Genomic DNA, 26695 nt, shown 5'->3' on the forward strand with positions numbered 1-26695 from the left:
AGACAGCTGCTCAGGGGTCTAGGCAAGTCGGCATCAGCAAAGCATTCCATTTCCTCCTGTGTTTTATAAACAGGATTCAGCACTATGTGCCTGGCCGATGAGTGCTGCACCTTTTTGTAGTCAGGCCAAATAACTCGGCACAGATTTCTTCCATTCCTGTTTCTGCTGTATCTTGATTTTATGTACAAGAGGTATAATAACAATACACCAAATTGTTCAAGGGATGTAGAGTGAAAATCCACCTAGTACCAATTAAAGTAGAACTATAAGCAGATTTTTTTTTTTTTTTATTTATTTATTTTGGATAGAGTAATGGAAGGTTATAAACCCCGGCGGCTTATTTTTTGCCATCTGTGTGTTATTGGGGAAATTTACCCTAATTTCCTGTCTCATAGCCAAAACAGGAAGTGAGAGGAAATTCCTGCAAATTAAGGGAATTCCTTGGGGACCCCCAGGTCACCAGTACTAGCGTTCCCATTGGAACATTTCGAGAGAGAGATCCTAAATTGCATGGAAACCGCATTGTGAATCGCAGGTCAAAACGCACAACTGAATCACACTTTCGCATTGCTGATGTATGAACCTAGGCTTAAAGTGGTTGCAAAACAAAGCATGGAGACATGGAGGGGTTTGTTTTGAATATTAAAAATGAATTGTATAGCATTTTTGGTTTGTGGTGCTCAGATGCAGTGCAGTTCCACTTTGATGCATTCTCTGCATTAAAATAAAAAACCTTTCCATGTCGACAGCCCCCAACTCCCCTTGAAATCCTTACCTGAGCCCAATCTTGAACCTGCATTGTACACATGTGCAGCAGTGCTGCGTTTTTTTTCCCCTCTTACAGTAGGCTTGGCAGCAGCAGAAGCTATTGGCTTATAGTCCTGTCAATCCATTCCTGTGAGCAGAGAATGGGGGACGAGTCAATAGACATACATAATGCGCCCAGGATTGAGCCCGCACTAGTGCCCCATTGCAAACCGGTTTCTATGAGGGCACTCAGAGAAGAGGAGGAGCTAAGACCCATTGCACAGAACAGGTAAATAAGACATGTTTGGTATTTTAGAAAAAAATCCTTTAGAATCACTTTAACCACTTCACGACCGCACTATAGCCGAAAGACGGCTACAGCGCGGTTGTCCAGTTCTGGGAGGGCATCATATGGCATCCTCCCAGGGCGTGCCCTCCCATGCACCCCCAGTGGACACAGCTGATCACATGATGAAGTAAAAGGCCAATCACAATGGCCTTATACCACGTGATCAGCTGTGTCCAATGACACAGCGATCACCGAGTAAATACAGTTGCTGGTTATTGGCAGCACTTTCCTCATGCTGTCACAGGGTGAAGAAAGTACTGCCGATAACCAGCAAATGTCACATAGGACATCTGCACTGATGATCAGGACCCTGATGATCAGTGCCCATCATTGCTGCATATTAGTGTCTCCTCATCAATGCCCACCAGTGCTGCCTCATCAGTGCCCATCAGTCCTGCGTATCAGTGCAGCCTCATCAATGCACATCAGTGAAGGAGAAAAATTACCTGTTTGCAACATTTTATAATAGAAACAGAGAAACTTTTTTTTTTTTTTCTTAATTTTTTGCTCCTTTTTTTTTGTTTATAGTGCAAAAAATAACACCCAGTAGCAGTTAAATCCCACCCAAAAAAGCGAGAAGAGTGATAAAAATTTCATATGGGTGCAATGTTGCATGACTACGCAATTATTCAAATTGTGAGAGCGCTGAATGCTGAAAATTGACCTGGGCAGAAAGGGTATAAAAGTGCCCGGTGGGCAAGTGGTTAAATAAAGTTATTGTGTACATTTTGTGGTATGTTGTGTAACAGGAAAGTGAGTGACTTTCTGTTTTAGTACCTGCTGGTGGTTGATTTATAATGTGTGGTATTTTCAGCCAGGTGACTGTCTTCTGTAGGAAATTCCACTCTGAAGAAGTACCTTTTCTATCCGCAGATGTCATGTAGATTCCTAGCACATCTCCCATCACAGGTAGAATATCATCTAGGTCATAAATTGGTCTACTCTGACAAATCACTCCAGGAAACAAGACCCAGCTGCTGAGTAAACTGAGGATTAGACGAGTAGCAAGTCAGTCTGTGTTTTTGTCCCGAAGCTTGTGAGGACACGATAAAGGAAATTGATATGAGTCATGCCACTTCAAGTGACTATTACCTGCCTGACCTGCCAGGGTGAACCTGGTCATACATAGACAGAATTTTCCTGTATTTTGCCTCAGTGGTATGTATGCATGGCTATCCTACTTTTGAGCTTCCTGCAAAGTGTTGGTGACTGCCCTATCGGTACAGACAGTAGTGGTGTAACCATAGGGTAACCCCTGGCATATATATGTGCCTTTTGTAACAGATTGCAAGAGCATGAATGGACATATATATAGAAACATAGCAGAGTGACAGCAGAAAAAAAGATCAAGTAGTCTACTTTGTGTGATATATATATATATATATATATATATATATATATATATATATATATATATATATATATATATATATGGAACAGAAGTATTTGAACACCCAGGTGCTACTAAGTTAGATTAATGAGTGGAGTAGAGGTGGACTTTTTAAAGGCACAGTAACAGGTCTTTGAGAGCCAGAATTCTTGCTGTTTCTTAGGTGTTCAAATACTTATGTTCAGCAGTGCAAGACAAATTCTTTAAAAATCATACAATGTGATTTCCTGAATTGTTTTTTATTTAATTCTGTCTCTCAGAGTGGGAATGCACCTACAATGTGAATTTCAGACCCCTCCATGATTTCTAAGTGGGAGAACTTGCAAAATCGCAGGGTGTTCAAATACTTCTGTTCCTCACTGTGTGTGTGTGTGTGTGTGTAGATAGATAGATAGATAGATAGATAGATAGATAGATGTGTGTGTGAAACTTGAAAAATTAGAATATCGTGCAAAAGTTCATTTATTTCAGTAATGCAACTGCAAAGGTGAAACTAATATATGAGATAGACTCATTACATGCAAAGCAAGATAGTTCATGCCGTGATTTGTCATAATTGTGATGATTATGGCTTACAGCTCATGAAAACCCCAAATCCACAATCTCAGAAAATGAGAATATTGTGAAAAGGTGCAATATTCTAGGCTCAAAGTGTCCCACTCTAATCAGCTAATTAAGCCATAACTCCTACAAAGGGTTCCTGAGTCTTTAAATGGTCTCTGTCTGGTTCAGTAGGAATCACAATCATGGGAAAGACTGATGACCTGACAGTTGTGCAGAAAACCATCATTGACACCCTCCATAAGGAGGGAAAGCCTCAAAAGGTAATTGCAAAAGAAGTTGGATGTTCCCAAAGTGCTGTATTAAACATACCTGGTCTGTTGCTCAGTGGTCCAAAATCCTCTTTTCTGATGAGAGCAACGTTTGCATCTCATTTGGTAACCAAGGACCTGGAGTATGGAGGAAGAATGGAGAGGCACACACTGCACGATGCTTGACATCCAGTGTGAAGTTTCCACAGTCTGTGTTGATTTTGGAAGCCATGTCATCTGCTGGTGGTGGTCCACTGTGCTTCATTAAGTCCAGGGTCAACGCAGCCGTCTACCAGGAGATTTTGGAGAACTTCATGCTTCCTTCCGCAGATGAGCTTTATGGGGATGCTGACTTCATTTTCCAGCAGGACTTGGCACCTTACCATACTGCCAAAAGCACCAAAACCTGGTTCAATGATCGTGGGATTACTGTGCTTGATTGGCCAGCAAACTCCCCTGACCTGAACGCCATAGAGAATCTATGGGGCATTGACAAGAGAAAGATGAGAGACATGAGACCGAACAATGCAGAAGAGCTGAAGGCCGCTATTGAAGCATCCTGGTCTTCCATAATACCTCAGCAGTGCCACAGGCTGATAACTTCCATGCCACGCCACATTGAGGCAGTAATTGCTGCAAAAGGGGCCCAAACCAAGTACTGAGTACATATGCATGCTTATACTTTTCAGAGGTCCGATATTGTTCTATGTACAATCCTTGTTTTATTGATTGCATGTAATATTCTAATTTTCTGAGATTTTGGATTTGGGGTTTTCATGAGCTGTAAGCCATAATCATCACAATTATGACAAATCACAGCTTGAACTATCTTGCTTTGCATGTAATGAGTCTATCTCATATATTAGTTTCACCTTTTTAAGTTGCATTACTGAAATAAATGAACTTTTGCACGATATTCTAATTTTTTGAGTTTCACCTGTATATATCTCATATATCATAGTGGAATAGTGCTTAGTTGGTTTAATCTATAGTCTAAATAGATTTTTATTCTTTGAAAGTGCACAGCCTTACTAAAATGGAACTACAGCTAAAACGGTGTTTTAAAACAATGTAGAAGTGCTTCCACATTACCCTAAGGCCCTGTTTACATATTGCATAGCGGAAACAAGGGTTCCCACTCACAATTTTTGTTTTGTTTTGTTTTTTTTTTTTCTGTTTGTGCGTAGGGCATCCCATTCACTTCAGTGGTCTTCCCTATGCATGTTTGTGGCCCAAAAGAAGCTCCATCTCCTTTTTTTGGTGACTAGCTTAGTGCAATTTTTACTATTGCATTTGGGGTGCCATTAAAGCAGTGGTTCTCAACCTGTGGGTCGTGACCCCTTTGGGGGTTGAACGACCCTTTCACAGGGGTCCCCTAAGACCATCAGAAAACACATATTTCCGATGTGTAAAGAGCAGCTGCTGTGTTGAAAGCAGCTGCTGTGTTGAAAGCAGCTACTGTGTTGAAAGCAGCAGTATTGGAGGTAAAACAACATTCATGAATTATAATTTCTGGGTAAATAATTTTATGGCTGGGGGTCACCACAACATGAGGAACTGTATTAAAGGGTCACGGCATTAGGAAGGTTGAGAACCACTGCATTAAAGGAGCCCAAATGTGCAACACGCTTTCTGCTGCAAATAGGTATTTTGTTTTTGTCTGATATCCTCTGTATTTTATTAGCCTTTTTCTAGTTGTCTGTATTTGGCTATGCTCCATCACTCTCTGGACAGAAAATGTAAATGTAAAGAATATTTCACCAGGGGTGACATATGCAACATTATTGCCTGGCAGAGGTTCTTACCCTTACCACTCTACCCTGTGTGTGTGTGTTTATATGTGCACGTATGTATAGTGGGTATAGAAAAGAATCACCCTTCTCCTTAAAATAATCACATCTTGTTGCTTTGTAGCCTGAAATGAAGACAGATAGTTTTTATCCAGCTGTATTTACTTGGTGCAACTTAAAACATCCAAGTGAAAGATATATAACACCAACATGTCCGGAAATTTAAAAAAAACCCTCAAAAACAGAATCGCTGAGTTGGGAAAAAAAAGATCACCCCTCTCCTAAAAATGACTCGATCAGGTGTAGCTAATCACCTTCTCAATGGCACACACAGCCATTTGACTATCAACTGTGATCAGCTGTGGTCATTTTGATTAGCTCAGCATGAAAAGAACTTTCCGGGAGCATTTCAGTCCCAGGTAGTGCAACTGAAGCAAATAATTAACTATGGGTGGCAAGGCACTGTGAAACTATCTCCGGGATAAAGTTTTGAACAGGCACAAGTCAGGATATGGATACAAAAAAAATTCAAAGGCTTTATCAATGCCTAGAAGCACAGTGAGGTCTATTAAGAAGTTGAAGGTATTTGGTACAACCCTTTCCTGGATCAGGATGTCGCTACAAACTGGACAAAAGAGCCAGGAGGAAACTGGCTACCAAGAGGCCTACAGCAACTCTGAAGCAGTTGCAGGAATTTATGACAGAGTTGTCATTCTTTGCATGTGACAACAATATCACAAATTCTCCACAAATGAGACTTGTATAGGAGGGTTGCAAGAAAAAAGACACTCCTCAAAAAAGGTCCATATAGTCACGACTCATCTTTGCCAAAGTTCACATTGAAGATTCTGAAGCCACATGGGAAAAGGTGGTATTGTTAGATGAGACTAAAATGGAATTTTTTGGCCTCAACACTAAATGATACATCTGGCTGGCAGAAATTCAATCCAGCTAAGCATCCCAATCACACCATTCTTACAGTAAAGTATGGAGGTAGTAATATCCTGTTATGGGGTTTCTCTACAGCAGGGACTGGAGAACTTCTCATAATAGAAGGAAAAATGGATGGGGCAAAATACTGTCAAATTCTTGAGGAAAATCTGCTGCCATCTGCCAGAAAGTTGTCAATGGGAAGAAGGTTTACCTTCCAACATAATAGTGACCCAAAGCACACAGCAAAAATGACTACACAGCAGTTGAAGGGGGGACAAGGTGAATGTCCTTGCATGGCCCAGTCAGAGCCCAGACTTAAATTCCATTGAAAATCTGTGGAATGACTTGAAGACTGCAGCCCACAAACGGTCACCATCAAATTTACTGAACTTGAGCAGTTCTGCAAAGAAAATTTAGCGAATATTGCTAAGTCTAGATGTGCAAAGTTAGTAGAAACATATCTCAACAGACTAAAGGCTGTAATTAAAGCAAAAGGTGGTTCAACAAAATACTGACACAAGGGGGTGATCCTTTTTCCAGCTCAGTGATTCTGTTTTTTAATTTTTTTCTTTTTTTTTTCTGATGTGTTGGAGTAAATACAGCTGGATAAAACAAAAACTGTCTGTCTTCATTTCAGGCTGCAAAGCAACAAAATGTGATTATTTTAAAGTGGTGTGATTATTACTTCTACCCACTGTATATATACATTTTTATTATTTTTCAAAAGTAAAGCAAACTTCTAGCAGTTGTGACATGGATATACATTTCCAAAAACTGTTCCTGTCTGTGTTCTCTGTCCGGGAGATTTCAACTGTAATCTGCCTGTGTTATTTTTGTCCCTAAGAATGTCATTCACTAAAATTTTATTCTAAAAACAGTTCAGGCTGATAGTGCCAAGTGGCGTACTATTTGGCAGTCTGAAACCTTTGTGACATCTGGTGCAGTGAAATATTTTAATAACATTTTAACACTTCATTAACTTAATCAGAAGTTCTAAGTAGCCAGCTGAAGGCAAGATGAAAGCAGTAGGCAATGCAATTGATTTTTAATTCCCTGGTATATACTGGACTCCAAAAATGCTTGGCACAGACCATTTTTTTTCTTTTAATACAAAGGGGCCAGCGATTAAATAATGTCTGAATTTTTACAGCAGATAGGAAATTAAGCATTTGTATATGTTAGCCTAATCCAGGAAAGTTCAAGGATTGTTGTCCTGTAAAGGAATAATGTTTCTTTATGCCTCAATTATTGATATAATTCCAACAGGCTGTAGGTTTTCTGCTACACATTGAATTACCACTTGCCAATCAACTCCTTTATTTCAGAATTCACCACTGTACCAGTATCTGCAAGATTTGGGACACACAGATTTTGAAATATGTCCAGCAGTGACGCCAGAGGAGCGTCTGCCAGAGAATGGAAGTCGAGGACAGGCCAACACAAGTGCAGAGGTGTGCTTGATACCATTTTTTTTTTTTTGGTGGATGTCCACAGATGTTATGTGAGGTTGCTCTAAGTTCACATGAATCTTTTTGTTGTTTTTTTTGTTTTATTTATTTTACACATAAAACCTAGTTTTAAAACTAGGCAAACTACACACAGTTTCAATATAGGAAATAGGTTTTGCTTGCCTTCTGAGATTCATACAGCTCCACCAGACTGCCAAATGGCACAGTCAAATTAAATCTGGCTTTTCTCTACTTAGGTCCTCAGGTCACCTCTCTGTTGTCCCAGCCTGTGTTTTGGACAGTGAGGGAGTAGGAGCCAATCGACCTCTTTCTGCTCTTTTCTGCTGTTAGCATGATCCTTGTGTGTGTATGTGCATGCAGCAAACTTGATTGCCTTCTAGTGCTGCCCTTCCTCTCTCAGCACTGTACAGGACGTTACAAAAGAGGCTAATAGCAAGACAGATGTTGGCACTTACACTAGTTGCATTTAATAATATACATTTAAAGTAGTTGTAAAATGTCTTTTTTTTTTTTTTTAAATGATAATAACAAACATGTTATGCTTACCTGCTCTGTGTAGTGGTTTTGCACAGATCCGCTTCGATCCTCCTCTTCTTATGTCCCCCACTGGCACTCCTGCAGTGTGCCCCCACAGTAAGCTGCTTGCTTTGGGGACACTCATTCGTGCTCAGTCCCAAGCCGGCCCTGTATGTCCATAAGGCACACAGAGCGTGGCTAAGCCCCACCCCCACTCCCTTCTCACTGGCTGTGATTAACAGCAGCAGGATCCAAAGGCTGGGTATTGGCCCATGAGGAGACAGAGACCCTGGAGGGCCAAGGCTCTCGTGCACAGCATCGGATCAGGCTCCGGTAAGCATTATGGGGTGCTGCGGGGGAAGCTGCATGCTGAAGGTTTTTATCTTAATGCATAGAATGCATGAACGTAAAAAACCTTCAACCTTTTAGAACCACTTTAATAAATAATCATTGATAATGTTTTTTTTTTGCCTGCCTGAAGATTTTAGTTTAATTGTTTAATTTTAATCTCTGAAATCTGACTCCAGACAAAGTAAAGTGACACTAAACAATATCCTTATCTTTCAAAAATAATCCATACACATCCATTACTTAATAGTCATCTAGCCTATTTTCATGAAATGGTTTCTTCCTGTGTTTTCCTGCGCCTTGTAACAATCCCCATAAGTTTCTGAATGTTCCCCCCCACACACACATTCATTTTGGTTGGAACTAGTAGTACACGTTAGTTGCGGTGATGTGCACTGCTCTGTTTGTACTATAGTTCCTAAAGTCCCTAGTCCTTCTAAACGATGGTGGCTGTGTTCCAACATACAGTGGGACCATGCAGAGTCAGACCACAGCAGCAAAAAAAGGAATCTGGAGAAGGCTGAGACCAATAGAAGTTACTATGAGTTAAGAACACATTCTTGGATAGATTTATTTTTTTTCTTTATTCAAACCAGGGTTTAGGTTCACTTTAAGTCACAACATTTTTTTAAACACATCAAAAATGCAAAAAGCACTGCAGAAAAGGACAAAATGCAAACTGTATTCGTGTGAACCAGGCCTAATATGTTCTTTTATAAAGTTAATGTAAGACCCCTTTCACACCAGCTAGTGAAAAACGGACAGGTGAACTTGATCAGACCCTCCATTCTCCTCCTATGGAGCTTTGGGTGTAATCAGACACATGTCCGTTTTACAGCCGCTTACATTTAATCTGATCCACTAAAAACAGACAGATGGAGGATCCTTATCCTTCCGTCTAGTTTACACCCGACTGCCATCGGATCAGATGGCAGTCGGGTGTAAACATACAGGTAGTCTGTTTACATATGACGGCTGCCCATAGAGATAGGGCTGTGTCCGCTCTGCATAAGTGGAGCAGACACAGACCAGTCATCAGCCTGTTCAGCGGGGATCAGCAATCAGATCCCCCGCTGAGCATGCGGACTCCTGGTGGAGTCTGCCCCATGTGGAAGGGGCCTAATTGTCTTCTGTTACATGATAAATGCAATAAAGATTTTCTCTGTTTTTTTTTCTGTCTTCAGCCAGGCATATACAAGAGAGTGCTTGCTTTCTTACAAAGCTGGAACCCTTTTATTTCAGAAAAGAAAAAAGATGAAAGAGTCCATTTGTTGGTAAGTTAATATTTGCAATTACCTCCCTTTTTTTTTTTTTTTTTTTTCGAACGTATATTTAGTTCATATATTTTATTTAAATATATATGTGTGTGTATATATGTATATATATGTATGTGTGTATGTATATGTGTGTGTGTATATATATATGTGTGTGTGTGTATATATGTATGTATGTATGTGTATATATATATATATATATATATATATATATATATATATATATATATATATATATATATATATATATATATATATATATATATATATAATATATTAGTGTTGTGTTTTTTTTTTTGTTTTTTTTTTATTTTCTTTGTTTTTTTTGGGGGGGCGGGTTTTCAGGCTTGGCACATTTTCAGCAAGCACTGGCACAGCATCTTAGTTGTGTAGACTACTAATCCCATCATACCCCATGGCGGGGCTTGACAAATTTGCTTTGAATCTAGGAGCCAGCTAAAAAAAGTTTTTTTAGCGTAGCGTGGTTTTTTCAGTGCCAGGGCAAGGCAAGTAATTTGTGCCCCTAACCCTTACAGCAGAGCAGCCAGCTGGAAAGCGGAGGGTTGAGAGAGAGGAGGGATGAGGGGGGTAAGAGAGGGGGGGGGGTGAGAGAGAGGGGAAAATGAGGTGGGACTCCCTTATCTCCAACATACTCCCATCAAAAGAAAAAAAATGCCACCTGTTTAATGTTTTACAACTTTCAGATGTCTGTAATGTCCTGCTTGTCCTGTCTCAATGGGCTCCTCTCACCGTCCCACCAGGCTCTGCTCCGAGCCACATTCCTGTCTGAATAACGTACTTGGGTTTCAAGTGGACACGTTATTCATAACAGTGAGTGGGCTGACAAAAGGCCAGGCTCCAGGATGCAATTTCTAGTCGCCATCGTGACCTGGTGCCTGGGATGTGTCGAGCTCTGTCCCATGTAATGTAGATGAAATAAGATAGACATGTTTGAAGTCCAGCCTGAGTATCCAGCCAGGGTCAAGAATTGTTAATTGCAGGATGATCAGGTAAAATAAAAGAAACAAAGTAAAAAAAAATGAATTCTGGCCTGCAAAAGCTGTTTGCTTTTAACAGCAGTTTGAAATGCTTTGCCGATCATTCGGAATTCACTGCCGGTATATGCGATCTTCAGTAGACCTCCTGACTTCCCGTAGACGTTTGTATTTGATAGAGAAGCAGTACTGACATGAACAAAAAAGCCAGTGTATACTGGCCATTTTACTGGTCTGCAATTGCTACAACTAAAATAAACCTATTAGGAGAGATCTCCAAGGCAGTATTAAAGCCAGAAAGTCAGCCAGACAACTAGCATTTTCTTCAGAGGCCAGTTATGGCAGTTCTGTGAGGATATGAGAGTGGAGGGGGATTAGAACACTTGTCAGGTTTTTCATTGCTGCCTGTGCCGTTAGGGAGATTCACTCTCTATTTGTCCTGTTAACTGTTATTCTTAAAAGTGAAGGTAAAAGAAGATCCCATATTTGGATTGCCTCAAAACAGGAATAGTGTGGATATCAATCAATGGGGATACTAGTTCTTGTGACCCTCGCTGACTCCCGCACTTTCGGTAGATTTTCCCTTCCTGTTTTGGCTATGGGACAGAAAGTGAAAGGAAATCTCCCCAATGGGACACAGATGGGGAAAAATAAACCTTCCTTACTCTATCCAAAATAAAGAAAGTTTTAGCTCTAATTTTGATCATATTATTAATTTAATGCTATTTAATATCTCAGGTTGTCTTTAGTATATTTTAGCCTCCTGCAGTTCTTCCCACAACATCATTCAGACTGGGAGAGGAAGAGCTAGCACTGTAAACCAGTCAGTTTACACAGCGGTGGGTACAAGGAGCTGAATGATAGGAGAAGAAAGCACAGATTTCATTCACCCCCCCCCCCAAATAAAATCCCACGTTGTGACAATTAAAAGAAAAAAAAACAATGCAACCAGGCGGGTGGCAGAGAGATCTGTAATTAGGAAACTACAAGTCCCGCAGATGTCGGCTTGTAGTTCTCAGTGAACTACAACGGTGCTGATGGCCGCCATGGTAGTTCTGTGATTCTTCCTGTCAATGTAAAGCTGCCTGATTGTATGAGCAGACAGATTACACTGACAGTCTACAGGAGTCCTGCATGGCGCCAGAGATCTAGCGATTGCTGGTGCATTACTTTCTAGGTTCCTAAAACAAAAAATAGTAAATGCACATTTTTTTTTACCTGCAAAAAAAGTGCATTTTATTTATTTATTTTTTTATTTTTTTAAGAAAAAGAAAATATCCCTGGATACTGTTTAGGTTGGTGAATACACACTGAGCTCCAACATGCACATTTACCGTTTCATGTTATTTAAGTTCTGATAGATAAAATAAAGCATGTACAAATATCACACCCAGCAGTTTCCTGATATGATTGTTCATATGTCATGCAAAGCCAATTTGTGCAATCTGTATTTTACTCCTGACCACAGTGCAGTTTCCACCAGTGCCAGCATTACACTCGCCACCCTCTTATCCTGCTTTTGCCTTGTTATGGAAATTGCAGAAGTAGCTGCAACCTTTTTTATCGTTTTTTTTCTAAACCAAACTGATTAGCATAGATAGGAAAAACAAAAAATATTTTCTGAGAGTTGGTTCGCTCACAGTACTTTCTGCTGGAGCATGGTTATATTGTTGAGTTGCATTGATATTTACATTTTAGCAAGTCTTCCAAGCAGACACACAAGTTTGCATATTTTTCTTCGCTTTTGTAATCTTTTCACCATATTGGATAGAGTGTCAAGATTTAGTGTTTCATTTCATGAATGCCACCATTCAAAAACCAAACTGCACACTCTCAGTTGGATGACTGCTTATCCTTGGCACAAGCTGTAATAGCTACATTTCTGGCTGAAGTTGGTGACGGTAGCTTAGGCTTGTGCGATGCAAATAACTGTGAGTACTGTTACTGGAACTGTGCATTCCTGAGAATCCCTTTGCTCTAGAAAGCCTCTTGGCCTCCACTATTACTGTTTTAATATATGTAAGTAAACATAAATTGCATTCTTGGCTCATGCAGATGTCTCCTGTTAGAAGCCCACCTACACTCGATACTGACCACTGAGAAGCCACAATTAGTTCATCTCATTGCTTATGAGCATATTCTTATTTACAAAGTGTATGATTTTTATATAAATTTTGTTTTTATACAGTTTCCAAAAAAAAAAAATATATATCTATCTACAGTATCGCACAGAAGTGAGTACACCCCGCACATTTTTGTAAATATTTTATTATCTTTTCATGTGACAACACTAAAGAAATGACACTTTGCTACAATGTAAAGTAGTGAGTGTACAGCTTGTATAACAGTGTAAATTTGCTGTCCCCTCAAAATAACTCAACACACAGCCATTAATGTGTAAACTGCTGACAACAAAAGTGAGTACACCCCTAAGTGAAAATGTCCATATTCGGCCCGATGTGTCAATATTTTGTGGCCACCCTTATTTTCCAGTACTGCCTTAACCCTCTTGGGCATAGAGTTCACCAGAGCTTCAGAGGTTGCCACTGGAGTCCTCTTCCACTCCTCCATGACAACATCATGGAGCTGGTGGATGTTAGAGACCTTGCGCTCCTCCACCTTCCTTTTGAGGATGCCCCACAGATGCTCAATAGGGTTTAGGTCTGGAGACATGGTTGGCCAGTCTATCACCTTTACCCTCAGTTTGTTTAGCAAGGCAGTGGTCGTCTTGGAGGTGTGTTTGGGGTTGTTAGCATGTTGGAATACTGCCTTGTGGCCCAGTCTTCACAGGGAAGGGATCATGCTCTACTTCAGTATGTCACAGTACATGTTGGCATTCATGGTTCCCTTCATGAACTGTAGCTCCCCAGTGCTGACAGCACTCATGCAGCCCCAGACCATGACACTCCCACCACCATGCTTGACTGTAGGCAAGACACACTTGTCTTTGTACTCCTCACCTGGTTGCCGCCACACACACTTGACATCATCTGAACCAAATAAGTTTATCTTGGTCTCATCAGACCACAGGACATGGTTCCAGTAATCCATGTCCTTAGTCTGCTTGTCTTCAGCAAACTGTTTGTGGGCTTTCATGTGCATCATCTTTAGCCATGCAGACTAATTTGATGCAATGTGCGGCGTATGGTCTGAGCACTGACAGGCTGACTCCCCACCCCTTCAACCTCTGCAGCAATGCTGGCAGCACTCATATGTCTATTTCCCAAAGACAACCTCTGGATATGATGCTGAGCACGTGCACGCAAGTTCTTTGGTTGACCATGGCGCAGCCTGTTCTGAGTGGAACCTGTCCTGTTAAACTGCTGTATGGTCTTGACCAGCGTGCTGTAGCTCAGTTTCAGGGTCTTGGCAATCTTCTTATAGCCTAGGTCCTCTTTATGTAGAGCAACAATTCTTCTTTTTTTCAGATTCTCAGAGTTCTTTGCCATGTTGAACTTCCAGTGACCAGTACGAGAGTGAGAGCGATAACACCAAATTTAACACACCTACTCCCTATTCACACCTGACACCTTGTAACACTAACGAATCACATGACACTGGGGAGGGAAAATGGCTAATTGGGCCCAATTTGGACATTTTCACTTAGGGGTGTACTCACTTTTGTTGCCAGCGGTTTAGACATTAATGGCTGTGTGTTGAGTTATTTTGAGGGGACAGCAAATTTACACCTTTATACAAGCTGTACACTCACTACTTTACATTGTAGCAAAGTGTCATTTCTTCAGTGTTGTCACATGAAAATACAGAATAAAATATTTACAAAAATGTGAGGGGTGTACTCACTTCTGTGAGTGTGTGAGAGTGTGTGAGAGTGTGTGAGAGTGTGTGAGAGTGTGTGAGAGTGTGTGAGAGTGTGTGTGTGTGTGTGTACACCCGTAGGCCTCGTTCACATGGATGCTGATGCCCATAGACAGTTGGTTAGCTGGGTGTTCATGTGGTTTTAGCTGTGAAGTGCTGTATGGGGGTAGCTCATGTAAGGCTATGGGGATGCAGCAGTAGCATGGACATAGCTGCTTGTCCAAATTTGACAGGGGTGCAGTGAGCAGCTTAAAACGCAGATAGAATGCATTTGGTGGCATGCAGTCACACACCTGTCAAATTAGGATGAGTGCTGTGCCTGCGGCTAAAGTCGCATACATGCATAATTGTTTCATGGGTTACAGGCCTCAGCCCATTTTTCTATAGTTGTGTTTTTTTTTTTTTGTTTTTTACTCTTCATGTGTGTTTAATATCCAAGTGAATAGTTTACGTTTCTCAATTGGCATGCTTCATTTAAAGAGTTTAATGTTTTAACAAAATTATATTTGTAAATGAATAGCTGTTGGGTATGTTTCTTACTTTTGCTAGCCAAAGTGTCTTATTACTGTAATTGTCCACGTCAGGGAAATGTTCCTACTCTGTCCTGGGGATAGGTATTCATTCTCTATTAACTTAGTTTTAATTGCCAAGGGAAAGCTGTGAATCTAACACATCATCAAGCATTAACTGGCTCCTCTTGTCAACCTCCACATCACTACTGCACATAGCAGCGACATGGAGGACAGCAGGAGTAACCAGAGAGCACTGTGGTGGGCCAAGACATTGACCCTTCTGGAAGTGTTGGTTCCTGCAAAAGACTTCAGCCAGAGATATCTTTGGAATGGAGTGGCATTCATTGGTACTGGTGGCAGGAGAGGTAAGTATTCTATATCTTGTTTACGGGTGCAGTATTTCTGGGTATTTGTCATTTCAAAATTGATTGAAGAGTAAGAAGGTATTGTCATCAATAACCACATGTTTTTATTTTCATATTTCCTTTTGTGCATTTATACATGTGCATGCAGAATTGTAGTGATATAATCGCACCTGTTCCTCTGTTATTCTCACAAAAAAGGGTTAAGAGCCATCTGTTTTTCTTTCCTCCACCCTGTTAGGATATTGGATTCCGACTCGATAGCCTGCGAGCAATCTTGTTGCAGGAAGTCCTGATACAGGAGGATGTGGAGCTGATTGAGTTGCTTGACCCTGGGATCCTGTCTGCTGGTCAGACCCAGAATCAACAAAAAGGGCATCTTCCAACACTGCGCTCCCTAGCAACTCCTAATATTTGGTACAGTCAAGCAAGTGGAATTCTTTTAAAAAGTGGTGTTTTTTGGGGGGGGTTTCTTATGGTGTGTGTGTGTGTATTTAGGTTCTGTACTTTGCTGTATTTTTTAAATTATTTTTAAAAGCTCAGCATGTTTATAGAGTGATACAAGGAGCCCCAAAAAATTTATTTTGTAGATGTGTATTGTCAGTTGATGAATTTTGTGTTTTTTTCCCCCTAAAAATAACCTGTAATTTATACCATCCATAACCCAATGTAGTCTATTTTTAGTAGGAAAAAGCTAAATAAGGAATTTCATTCAGGCAACATAATTTTTCTTTTTCTCTTTACTCTCCTTATTGATTACCCCTACTTTTTTAATATTTTTATGTTTTAAAGTACATTTCCAGTCAAATCCTAGCTAAACTTAAACCTGCTCTCACTCCATTTCTAAGCCCTATTCTAACTACCCTGTAGAAGGAAGATGCACTTACTTACCTATTCTAATGGTGCTCCAATCCAGTCACGTGACCTTCCCAGTGACCGGCTTCAGTGAAGAGGAGAGATTGGTGACCTTGGCTGCAATGCCTATGTGGTGAAGTCACCCATAGGCTTACTGTGGTCATCCATTGTCAGCTGTCCGTCCTCTACACTTAAGTCAACGCTGGGAGCTGATCACATGACCAGAGCGGAGCACCTCAGAATAGGTAAGTATAGACATTCTTCCTTTACAGGATAGTTAGTATAGGGCTTAGAGTGGGAGTGGGAGCAGGTTTAAGTTGAGAGAGGATTTTACCTGGGCTTGTACATTAAATCTGACTTTTTTTCCATGCTGGCAATATGGAAAATTGGTGTATGCCCAACTTTTCTCATTAGACAATATAATATTAGGGTTTAGTTTTATAGTGTAGATTGTTCTGATCTGAGCCCTAATGGATTATTTTCCATTTTTTTGTGCAGGGAGATGTCTGTATTGTTTGCTTTCCTCAGCGCTTTGGCTGCACTGAAATCTTGGCACTTTTCTTCTTTATTCATCTGGGGGCCCAGCCTTCTTCTCTTTGCCGTTTTTGCCGTCCTGAGAATACTGAGAACATGGAGCGCAGCCAGGCTACAGGTCAAACTGAAAAAGTACTGTGGCCAGTTGGAAATGACTGTAGCAAACAGCCGAGCCTTCACCAACCTTGTGAGAAAATCCCTGCGTCTGATCCAGGAAACTGAAGTTATTTCTCGGGGATTCACCCTGTAAGTGTTTTTGTTTTTTTTTTGTTTTTTTTATCATGCATTATAGAATGTTTTGTATTGTGTGTACGGTCAGGTTGTTCAACAATATTCACTATACTATAGAGTTCAAGAGACTATGCAGTTTAAGAACCAGCAGACATGTTCAATGAGCCTGGAAACTTTTCCTGCTTTTAAACAGAAAAGACCCAGCAAGGAAAGGTGCCAGCCACACTAGACATCTTTGCCCAATGTCAGCCTGTCACCTTCCACTTTTCAGCCCTGACCGTGTAGTGCATGATATAAGCACATTGAGCTAGTGAGATCATGATTTTTAGATTAGATTAAAGGCTAATTCCACTTTTGGCAATATGTTACACTTTTATTTGGGGTACAATAAGTTGATAAGTAACCCCCCCCCATCCGTGACTGTGGCGGGGGGCTCTTTTCTCCTGCAGCTATGGAGGAAGAGTGCAGGAGCAAAACCGAGCTTCTCGTCTTCCCTCCTGCCCGCGCCCCCCCCCCATCCTATCCATCACTACTAACATCACCACCATCAATCCCGCCCCGCAAGCCAAAGTCCTTGGAGTCATTCTGGACTCTAACCTCTCCTTCCAACCTCATGTCAAATCGCTTAGAAACACATGCAGACTCCACCTCCGCAATATCGCCAAAATACGCTCCTTCCTTACCCCAGACACCACTAAACTACTTGTGCACTCCCTGATTATCTCACGCCTTGACTACTGCAACTCCCTCCTCACCGGCCTACCCCAGTGCAGGCTCTCCCCGCTTCAGACCATCCTCAACTCAGCGGCTAGACTCATCCACCTCACCACCTGCTCCACCTCTGCCACCCCCCTCTGCCTCTCCCTCCACTGGCTCCCTATCGCCCAACGCATCAAATTCAAACTACTCACTCTGACCTACAAAGCCATTCACAACACTGGCCCTAACTACCTCACCAACCTGATTCCCAAGTACCACCCTACCCGTACCCTTCGCTCTTCACAGGACCTCCTTCTATCTTGCTCCCTGGTCTCCTCCTCACACGCACGTCTGCAAGACTTCTCCAGGTCCTCCCCCATCCTCTGGAACTCACTACCCCAATCCATCAGACTGTCACCTTCCCTCCTCACCTTCAGGCACTCCCTGAAAACCCACCTCTTCAGGGAAGCCTACCCCACCCTCACCTAACTGCTGCTCTCCTTCATTCCTCCTACCACTCCATCCCCCACAGCCACTTCCTCCTGTACCACTACCCCCTCCCTCCTAGATCGTAAGCTCGAAAGAGTAGGGCCCTATAACCCCTCGTGTGCTGTTTGTAGTTGCTGTAATGTTTCATGTATTGTCCCCCCCTCTATTGTACAGCGCTGAGCAAACCCTTTGGCGCTATATAAACTCAATGTAATGTAATGTAATGTAGAGGTGGAAAACTAGAAAAAAAAATATTCTGAACCAATGGACTGCAGACATAGTACAGGGAATGACCAGAGACTGCGGACACAGTACAGGAGATGACCAGAGACTGCGGACACAGTACAGGGCATGACCAGAGGCTGCGGACCCAGTACAGGGCATGACCAGAGGCTGCGGACACAGTACAGGGGATGACCAGAGGCTGCGGACACAGTACAGGAGATGACCAGAGACTGCGGACACAGTACAGGAGATGACCAGAGACTGCGGACACAGTACAGGAGATGACCAGAGACTGCGGACACAGTACAGGAGATGACCAGAGACTGCGGACACAGTACAGGAGATGACCAGAGACTGCGGACACAGTACAGGAGATGACCAGAGACTGCGGACACAGTACAGGAGATGACCAGAGACTGCGGACACAGTACAGGAGATGACCAGAGACTGCGGACACAGTACAGGAGATGACCAGAGACTGCGGACATAGTACAGGGAAAATACCAGGGACACAGTACAGATGACCAGAGACTGCAGACAGTGCAGGGGATGACCAGAGACTGCAGACAGTGCAGGGGATGACCAGAGACTGCAGACAGTGCAGGGGATGACCAGAGACTGCAGACAGTGCAGGGGATGACCAGAGACTGCAGACAGTGCAGGGGATGACCAGAGACTGCAGACAGTGCAGGGGATGACCAGAGACTGCTGACCTTTGGGGAGGGAGGGGGAGCGGGTACCTGAATTTGACAGGTACCCGCTCCCACTTCCGTGGCGTTGTCTTTTCCTCTTCTAACCGCGCCGGCTTCTGTGACAGCCGGGTGCCCACTGCGCATGCGCGAGAAGCGCTGCGCTTTGTGAATGGCCCGGCGCCTTCTGGGACCTGTCATGTGTCCCAGAAAACACTGGACCATTCACAAAGCGCATGCGCACTGGGAACCCGGCTGTCAGAGAAGCCAGCGCGGGAAGACTGTGCAGCGCTGGAGCGAGGAACAGGTAAGGCCTTGCAGGAGAGAACAGCTGAGCGGCCGGCCCGGCATTCTGACATGGTGGCGGCAGAAATACCGGACCGGCCGCTTTATATTCTCTCCATAAGACGCACTGACGTTTTCCCCCCTTTTTTGGGGGGAAAAAAGTGCGTCTTATGGAGCGAAAAATACGGTACCTTTTTTTTTTAAAAAAAGATAAACTTTGGCTTTGAGATATGCTAGAATCTGATTAATTAATATAAACTTCTTATATACTATCTTTGCAACATCCTTGGATATTTTGTTTAACTATTTGATGCAAGAAGAAAACTGTAACTCCTTCAAACAGCAATACACTGATAAATATATTTTATTGTTTCTATGTCATTTCTGCATGATGGCCAACTTCCATGTTGGAATTTAGGCAAACCACAAGATAAATTGTCCTGCTAAGCAAATGCAGCATGCATTGAAGGCGATGAATATGCTTATTGGAGATCTAGAGGTCAATGAGTCTTCAGTTGACCACCTCTTCTTCAAAGTATCAGATTCTACATAAAGCTGAATTTATAGTGTGGGATGAATCCATTTTATATAGGTTCAGTCCATATTTAAAAAAGAGCAAGTCATATCTAGGCTTATGTGTCACACAGAGGTGTAACTAGAACCTCCAGGGCCCTGGTTCAAGAAACCATGAAGATCCCCCCTGACTTCTGGTCCTGTACCCTTCCCACCAATGCTGGGGCCCTTAACTCCCATCGTGGGGCCCTTTTTATTATGTTCCTTTCACATGTCCTGCAGCAGGCCCCCTTCCTTCCATCTTGGATAGGGTTGCCACCTCTTCTTCAAGCCAAACCCGAACACTTTAGCGACACACGGCACTTCCCCTTTATATATCTGAATCCGAAGACTTCCCCTTTACACCTACATCTGCAGACTTCCCCTTTTTATATTTGAATCCGCAGGGTGCCCCATAGCATCTGAGTTCCCTTACACTGTAAGGAAGGGGGGACTCTGATTTAAGAAGGAACACTGAGAACTCTGCGGTAAGAAGGGGACTCTGATGCAAGGCAGAGCACCCCTTACATCAGAGGTCCCCTTTACACCAGAAACCACAGAACTCCCCCTTACAGTGAAATTCTGCAGGCTCTGATATATGGGGGGCTCTGATGTGGTGTGGTGGTGGGAGAATAGAGGGGATGGGGTCAGTGGGAGTGGGGGATGGGATCAATGGTAGTGGTGGTGGGAGATGGGATCAGCGGTGGTGGGGGAAGGGTGTAATCAGTGGCAGTGGTGGTGGTTGTGGTAGGAATGGGATGGAATTAGTGGCAGTGGTGATGTGATCTATAGCAACAGTGGTAGTGGGGGGATGGGGTCAATGGCAGTGGTGGTGAGGGAGATGGGATCAGTGGTAGCAGTGATGTGGTTTGGGGGGTTAGAATCATAGGCAGCAGTGGTAGTGGGGTTTATGTGATCAATGGCAGTGGTGGGGAGGGAGATGGGATCAGTGGTAGCAGTGATGTGGTTTGGGGGAGGGGGGGTTAGAATCATAGGCAGCAGTGGTAGTGGGGTTTATGTGATCAATGGCAGTGGTGGGGAGGGGATGGGGTCAGTGGCAGTGCTGATATGGAGGATGGGATCAGTGGCACTCACTTGTAGATCACTTGGTTCCCCCTCCTCTTTGTATTTCCAGCTTCTTCCCTTCAGGTGCCTCCAGTAACTCCTCTATCGACATAGGGTCTCCTCTCACAGCAGAGAGCTCCTACCCCTTCAGCCTACTGGTCCTGCCTGGGTCAGCTGACCTTCTCCTTCAGTCTCCACCTCCCGACACAGCATCTCCCTGCAGCTGTGAACTGTGTGGATACTGTGTGCCTGCCTGTAAGTGAGACTAGATCACCTCTTGTACTGGTAGAAGAGTAGTCGGGGGGGGGGGGGGGCATGTGGCCGGCAGAGGGCGGTGGGCCCCTCTTACAGTGGTGGAACTCCAGGGCCCAGTCGCAAGTGAGACTCTTGTGACCCTGGTAGTTTTGCCACTGATGCTGCAGCAGCTTATCTGCCTTTAGATATGGTGACTACATTGGTTATCTTCTTCAGGCTGTTTTCCTTTATTTTCCCCTGCAGCTCCTTTCCTAGGAGGCCAATGCTCACTCACTGTACTATATCTGTGAAAGAGCAGTGTTGCTCTCCTGATTTGGTTTTCAAACACCTCTTCCTTGCCTCCTCTCCATTAGATAGTGAGAATGTAGTTTACAGAAGATGGCAGGAAAACTGATAACATTGTTTGAGATATCAGTTCAGTGTATAGGAAATTACAAGGCACTGGATTTCTCGCAGCTACTTTTCCATTTTTTTATTTTTTTATTTTTTTATTTTTTTTTAGGCCAAGTGCATTTTCTTTAATACAGAAAACAAAAACAGCCACCACATTTAAGTATTGATGAGCTTCGTTATATTCTTGTGTTGAAACGGTTTCCGAAAATATCACAAGACTTCCATGAATTTGGCGCAGGATATTATAAAGGGAAGTTACAGCCAGAACAGTGTTGGAAATCTGTTATTGAATTTAAATCCCTACTATGATTCTATATCCTTGTACTGATATCCGACAGGGTCTCCAGAGTCTGCATATTTGTATTACAACATAGTATTGTAGTAAAATGTAAACTACTATAGTGCTCCTTTTTGTTATTTCAGTAGTTACTTAGGATCTGGAAGACACGTACTACCAGTGGCAGTTGAAGGGGTAGAAAATGTCAATTCTCAGTGGGCCCTTCTCATTTTAGTATTTACTGCTAGAGCCATTCTCAGATAAAATACAAAAAATAAAGTGTAAATGATAAATCTTTCATACGTAAGCCTGCACAGTTACAATACTTTAAAATTAAATATTCAAGTTTAGAAATAGGCCCAGTCGTGACTGGGTACTCTGATCAAGCATGGGAGTTGTGTACTGCTAGAGAAGTCTAATGTGTATTTTTCCCACTGCAGCTTCCTGCAAGTTCTTGCATGGGGCTTACAAGGAAGATTTTGCAAAAAGAAAACTTTGCAGAGCTCAAACACAGTTTGTGTGGCTGGTTTTCAGTATAAACAATCTGAATAAAAGTCTTTACACTGACAAATGAACTAATGTAAATGATTATATTTTGTTTGTGCATGCATCTTAGAAAATCAAAGTTGAGCATAGGCAGTGGCCTAGATAGTGTGTTGTACTGATTTTCTGACTCATTTTGCCATTATTCCATTGAAGTCCTATTCGAAGTTGCCTTTAAAGCAAAACTCAAGGTCAGTGGCAAAATGCAACTTTAAATGTTTACTGTTTTATCAGCTAAAGGATTTGAAATTCTGCACAGACAGTCTTGTCATTTTAACATATTTCCACACACATTTTGCTTCCTACGTCTCCCTCCCCAGCGGACAGCAAAATAGTATCACGTCTGTCTGTTCATAAACTGACTTAGGAAGCAGTAATGCTATCCATGGAGTAGCAGAGCGATATTCATAAATAGCGGGGGTGTTTATATCAGAACAAATATACAAATCCTTTGGCAGGTAAAACAGTAAATTCAGATGTTTTTCAATCAGGTATTTATCAGTGTACCTGGAGTTGCACTTTAATATGTCAAAATTCCACATGTGAATATGTGCAAACATGACCCTTTAAGACAAAGCATACTACACGATGCACAGATCATTTAACTATTTACTGAAACATACAGAAGGGTGAAAACTTATTACCTCCCCAGTAAAACGGACCACAAACAATCTACAAGCAGTACATAGTTACTGAGTAGTATTATCTTCAGCTTACCACTCAATTAAATACAGTTTTCTTCAGGACCTTTTCACCCTGTACCTTGCCTAGGGAAATGGAGCCAATAGTAATTCATTGTTTCTCCCCTTTGTATTGCACAGTATGCTAGATTGCCTTTATAAAGGGGCTGAAAACAAGAATTCTGGATCATGCATTACTATGTTAACATAGTAGGGTCAACATGGGATTCAGAAGCACTGAGAGACATCTGTTTGTGAAGGGACAGTATGAACAGTTGGGGATTATTTCTGTAATCATACTCTGTGCTGCCCATAGATTGTTTATAGATTCATTTTTTTTACAGTATGTATGCAGATAAATCATTGAATACCATTTATGGGCATAATATACTATGACCGTATAGAATATTTTGTTTTCCTTTTAGTCTGCCTCAGCTCAACCTCAGTGGTTGTTCTAATAACTTTACTGCAAACCCAACTCTATTGCTTCTAACGCTGAGAGCTAGTGAGTTCTAAATAGATGTGTGCAAGATATATTTTAATATGTCATGCTGCATCTCTGCTAGTCAAGCTACTGTAGATACATGGTTTGTCAAAGGATATACCGTATTTTTTGCTCCATAAGACCTACCTGACCATAAGATGCACCTAGGTTTTAGAGAAGGAACACTAGAAAAAAAATATTCTGAACCAATGGACTGCAGACATAGTACAGGAAATGACCAGAAACTGCGGATGTGCTACGGGAGACGACCAGAGACTGCAGACATAGTACAGGAGATGACCAGAGACTGCGGACACAGTACAGGACATGACCAGAGACCTTTCAGCAATGCACATATATACATTTTGGTAATGCAGCCCACAGGCAGTCTGTAGGGGAGAGGACATACCTGGCCAGCCGGGCTCAGCATCCTCTCTGAGGGCGAGGCTCACAACAATGTCTTCAGCATACCCTGTCGGCTCTGCAGTGCAGTGATCGGGGCCCCAATCTAAGGGCGTCACAGGCTTAAAGCTGAGTTCCACCCAAAATGGGAAATTCTGCTTTAATGCTTTGACCCCTACTCCCCATTAAGGATTGGCACCTTTGGGGAGTGGGTACCCGAATTTGACAGGTCCCTGCTCCCACTTCCGCTGCGATCGCCTAAGCGATCGGAAGCGGAAGTTGTCCTCCCTCCCTGTAGTCTTCTGGGACACATGACAGGTCCCAGAAGACTACGGGGCCATTCACAGAGCGCAGCGCTTCTCGCACATGTGCAGTAGGCAAGCTGCCACAGCCAGGTGCCCACACTAAAGATGCCGGTGCCAGGAAGAGAAGACGCCCAGGGAAACCTAGCGGTGGTGAAGACACCGCTGGACCAATGAACAGGTAAGTGGCTGTATTTTAAAAGTCAGCAGCTACAGTTTTTTTGTAGCTTTTTCTCTTTTCCAGCTGGAACGCCGCTTTAAGGGACAGCTGCTTTGGGCCCTGCTGCACTGCTGACTCAGAATCCTCCTCTCTTCTGTCACAGAAGAGCCAAGCGTCCAGCTCAGTATTCTAACACGGCGACGGGGGGAGGCCTGGTCAATATTCGCTCCGTAAGACGCACAGACATTTCCCCCCATTTTTTGGGAGGAAAAAGTGTGTCTTACGGAGCGAAAAATATACTGTGTGTGTGTTATTTTTATATATATATATAGAGATAGATAGAGAGAGAGAGAGAGAGAGATAAATAGTGTGTGTTAGTATTTTTAATTATTAAAATATTATTTTCAATTGGAAAATTAGGTAGATTAGATTTCAAGGATTTGAAGTGGTGGTAAATGTAAGGGTGTACTAACTTTTTCCATATGACAAATTTGCATTTTTGCTAATGTAGATCACCATGTCAGTTTCATGTGTCATTTATTCACGTGTATCACCCATTATCTGTAGGCATTATTTGACTCAAGTACAAAAGTTTGGCATGTGTCTCACAACTGATTTTGGCTATGTTTGCTACTTCTCCCTCTCCAAGTCTGAACTCTGCTGTACAGGGATTGCCAATATCAAATCAAGTTCAGATATTTATATTGCTTGCACTAAACAAAAAATATTTAAAGCTGTATTTATGAATACAGAGCTGCATTCATTTGTGTGTTTACCTGTGGAGTTTTACATTTGACCTTCTTTCCCATCCCACCTCAACATTGATTGTTTGGTATGCACACAAAAATACAAGTTCATGATTTCTGACATGAACATATGTGCATCATCGCAATATTCACTAATATATTGGAAATATGGTATTGTAACTGCTTGGCTAATGTCATCCAATAAAATTGTTCTGTGTTATGAAGCTTGCAGCAAAGTAAAAGTATGTAGATGGTTTCCACATTACTTCTCTCGCTCTTTTAACATGTTTTATAGCTTTCAAACACAGTGCTAAAAACAGGGCCCTGTCTTTGGACCATACTGCAATATCTTTTATTGGGGAATTTCTTGCACTATATTGGAATAGTAACAAGCTGTAAAGCATGCAATAAACTTAGTGCAAAATGTTAAATCTTATGGCTTTTTTTCCACACTGTAAAGAGCTGAAAATTTGATATAACGAACTTGGCACATGCAGCCGTTTCTTTGAGCACACTAGCTGTGTGAAATGAAAGCATGTAGTACTTTCTCAATGTACTCCAATAGCAGAGAATAAGACCCATGCCAATGAATATTGGTACTGCAAAAATGTGAAGTGGCTGACTTCTAACCATAAGTCAATTACAGATGAATAAGGGATAGAGGGAGAAGTATGCATATTGGAGAACAGTAAATTATTAGACCTGAAGTTCAGATGGGAACTGCTTATAAATCTCCTTTTATATATGTGAGAATTCCTGCAAATTGCACAGTACATTGCTCTCTGCATGATTTTTATAGTATATTAAGTTTTGCATACGTACAGGTAGCACCAGTTTTTCCAGATTTGTTTTTTTTTTTTTTCCCAGAATTTATTTTTGAATGTAGCATTCCGTTAATTTGCTTTTTTTTGTTTTTGGATGCTCTAATTAGGCCACCCATTGTCATTTGTGATCCTTTTAATTAGATATTGATTTTCCTTGCTTTGATTTCTGCCATTTTAATTACTACGACTCTATGTTTAGGCACATCCACATACTGTTACATGTTTGGATTATATGTATTGCCAAATGAAACTACACGGTTGTTTACTGTATTAGTTTATCGAAGTAATAGACTATTCGCTCTTAAAGTGGTTGTAAACCTCAGGCATGAAATATGAACAAAACCTATCCCTCTATAGTGTGTACTTATCTCAATTAAAAGCAGTAAGTGTCATTTCCGTCTGCTACTTTGTTCATCTATTAGCATGAATCACTGCTGACAAGTTTTCCTGACACCAAAAAAAAAAAATGGTGACGGGAGGGACCTCCAGCAGATTTATTTACTACAGGTACTTGTGTAGAACTGTCAATTTACACAGAGCTTTACTTGTATATTCACATCAGGCTGCCTTCAAGGCGCTTACACTCTAAGGTCCCTAACTCTCACATTCATACATACACATATACTAGGACCAATTTGGACAGGAGCCAGTTAACCTACCAGCATGTCTTTGGAAGGTGGGAGGAAACC

General features: G+C 42.0%; 1 protein-coding gene across 4 annotated transcripts in view; it reads left to right on the plus strand.

The window, feature by feature from the left end:
- VEZT (vezatin, adherens junctions transmembrane protein) overlaps positions 1-26695 on the plus strand; it is a 60289-nt gene that overhangs the window by 16165 nt on the left and 17429 nt on the right. For 2 of the 4 annotated variants that reach the window (XM_089674124.1, XM_089674125.1), the window contains exons 2-5: positions 7347-7472; positions 9539-9628; positions 15558-15733; positions 16670-16951. In XM_089674124.1, the coding sequence (XP_089530250.1) occupies positions 7347-7472; positions 9539-9628; positions 15558-15733; positions 16670-16951 (674 nt within the window). The remainder of the gene's footprint in view (positions 1-7346; positions 7473-9538; positions 9629-15557; positions 15734-16669; positions 16952-26695) is intronic. The other 2 variants (XM_089674126.1, XM_089674127.1) reach the window with 2 other exon arrangements.

This window comes from Staurois parvus, unplaced genomic scaffold (genome assembly GCF_062004578.1).
Source record: "Staurois parvus isolate SC_StPar_1 unplaced genomic scaffold, SC_StPar_1.0 ptg000147l, whole genome shotgun sequence".
NCBI lineage: Eukaryota > Metazoa > Chordata > Amphibia > Anura > Ranidae > Staurois > Staurois parvus.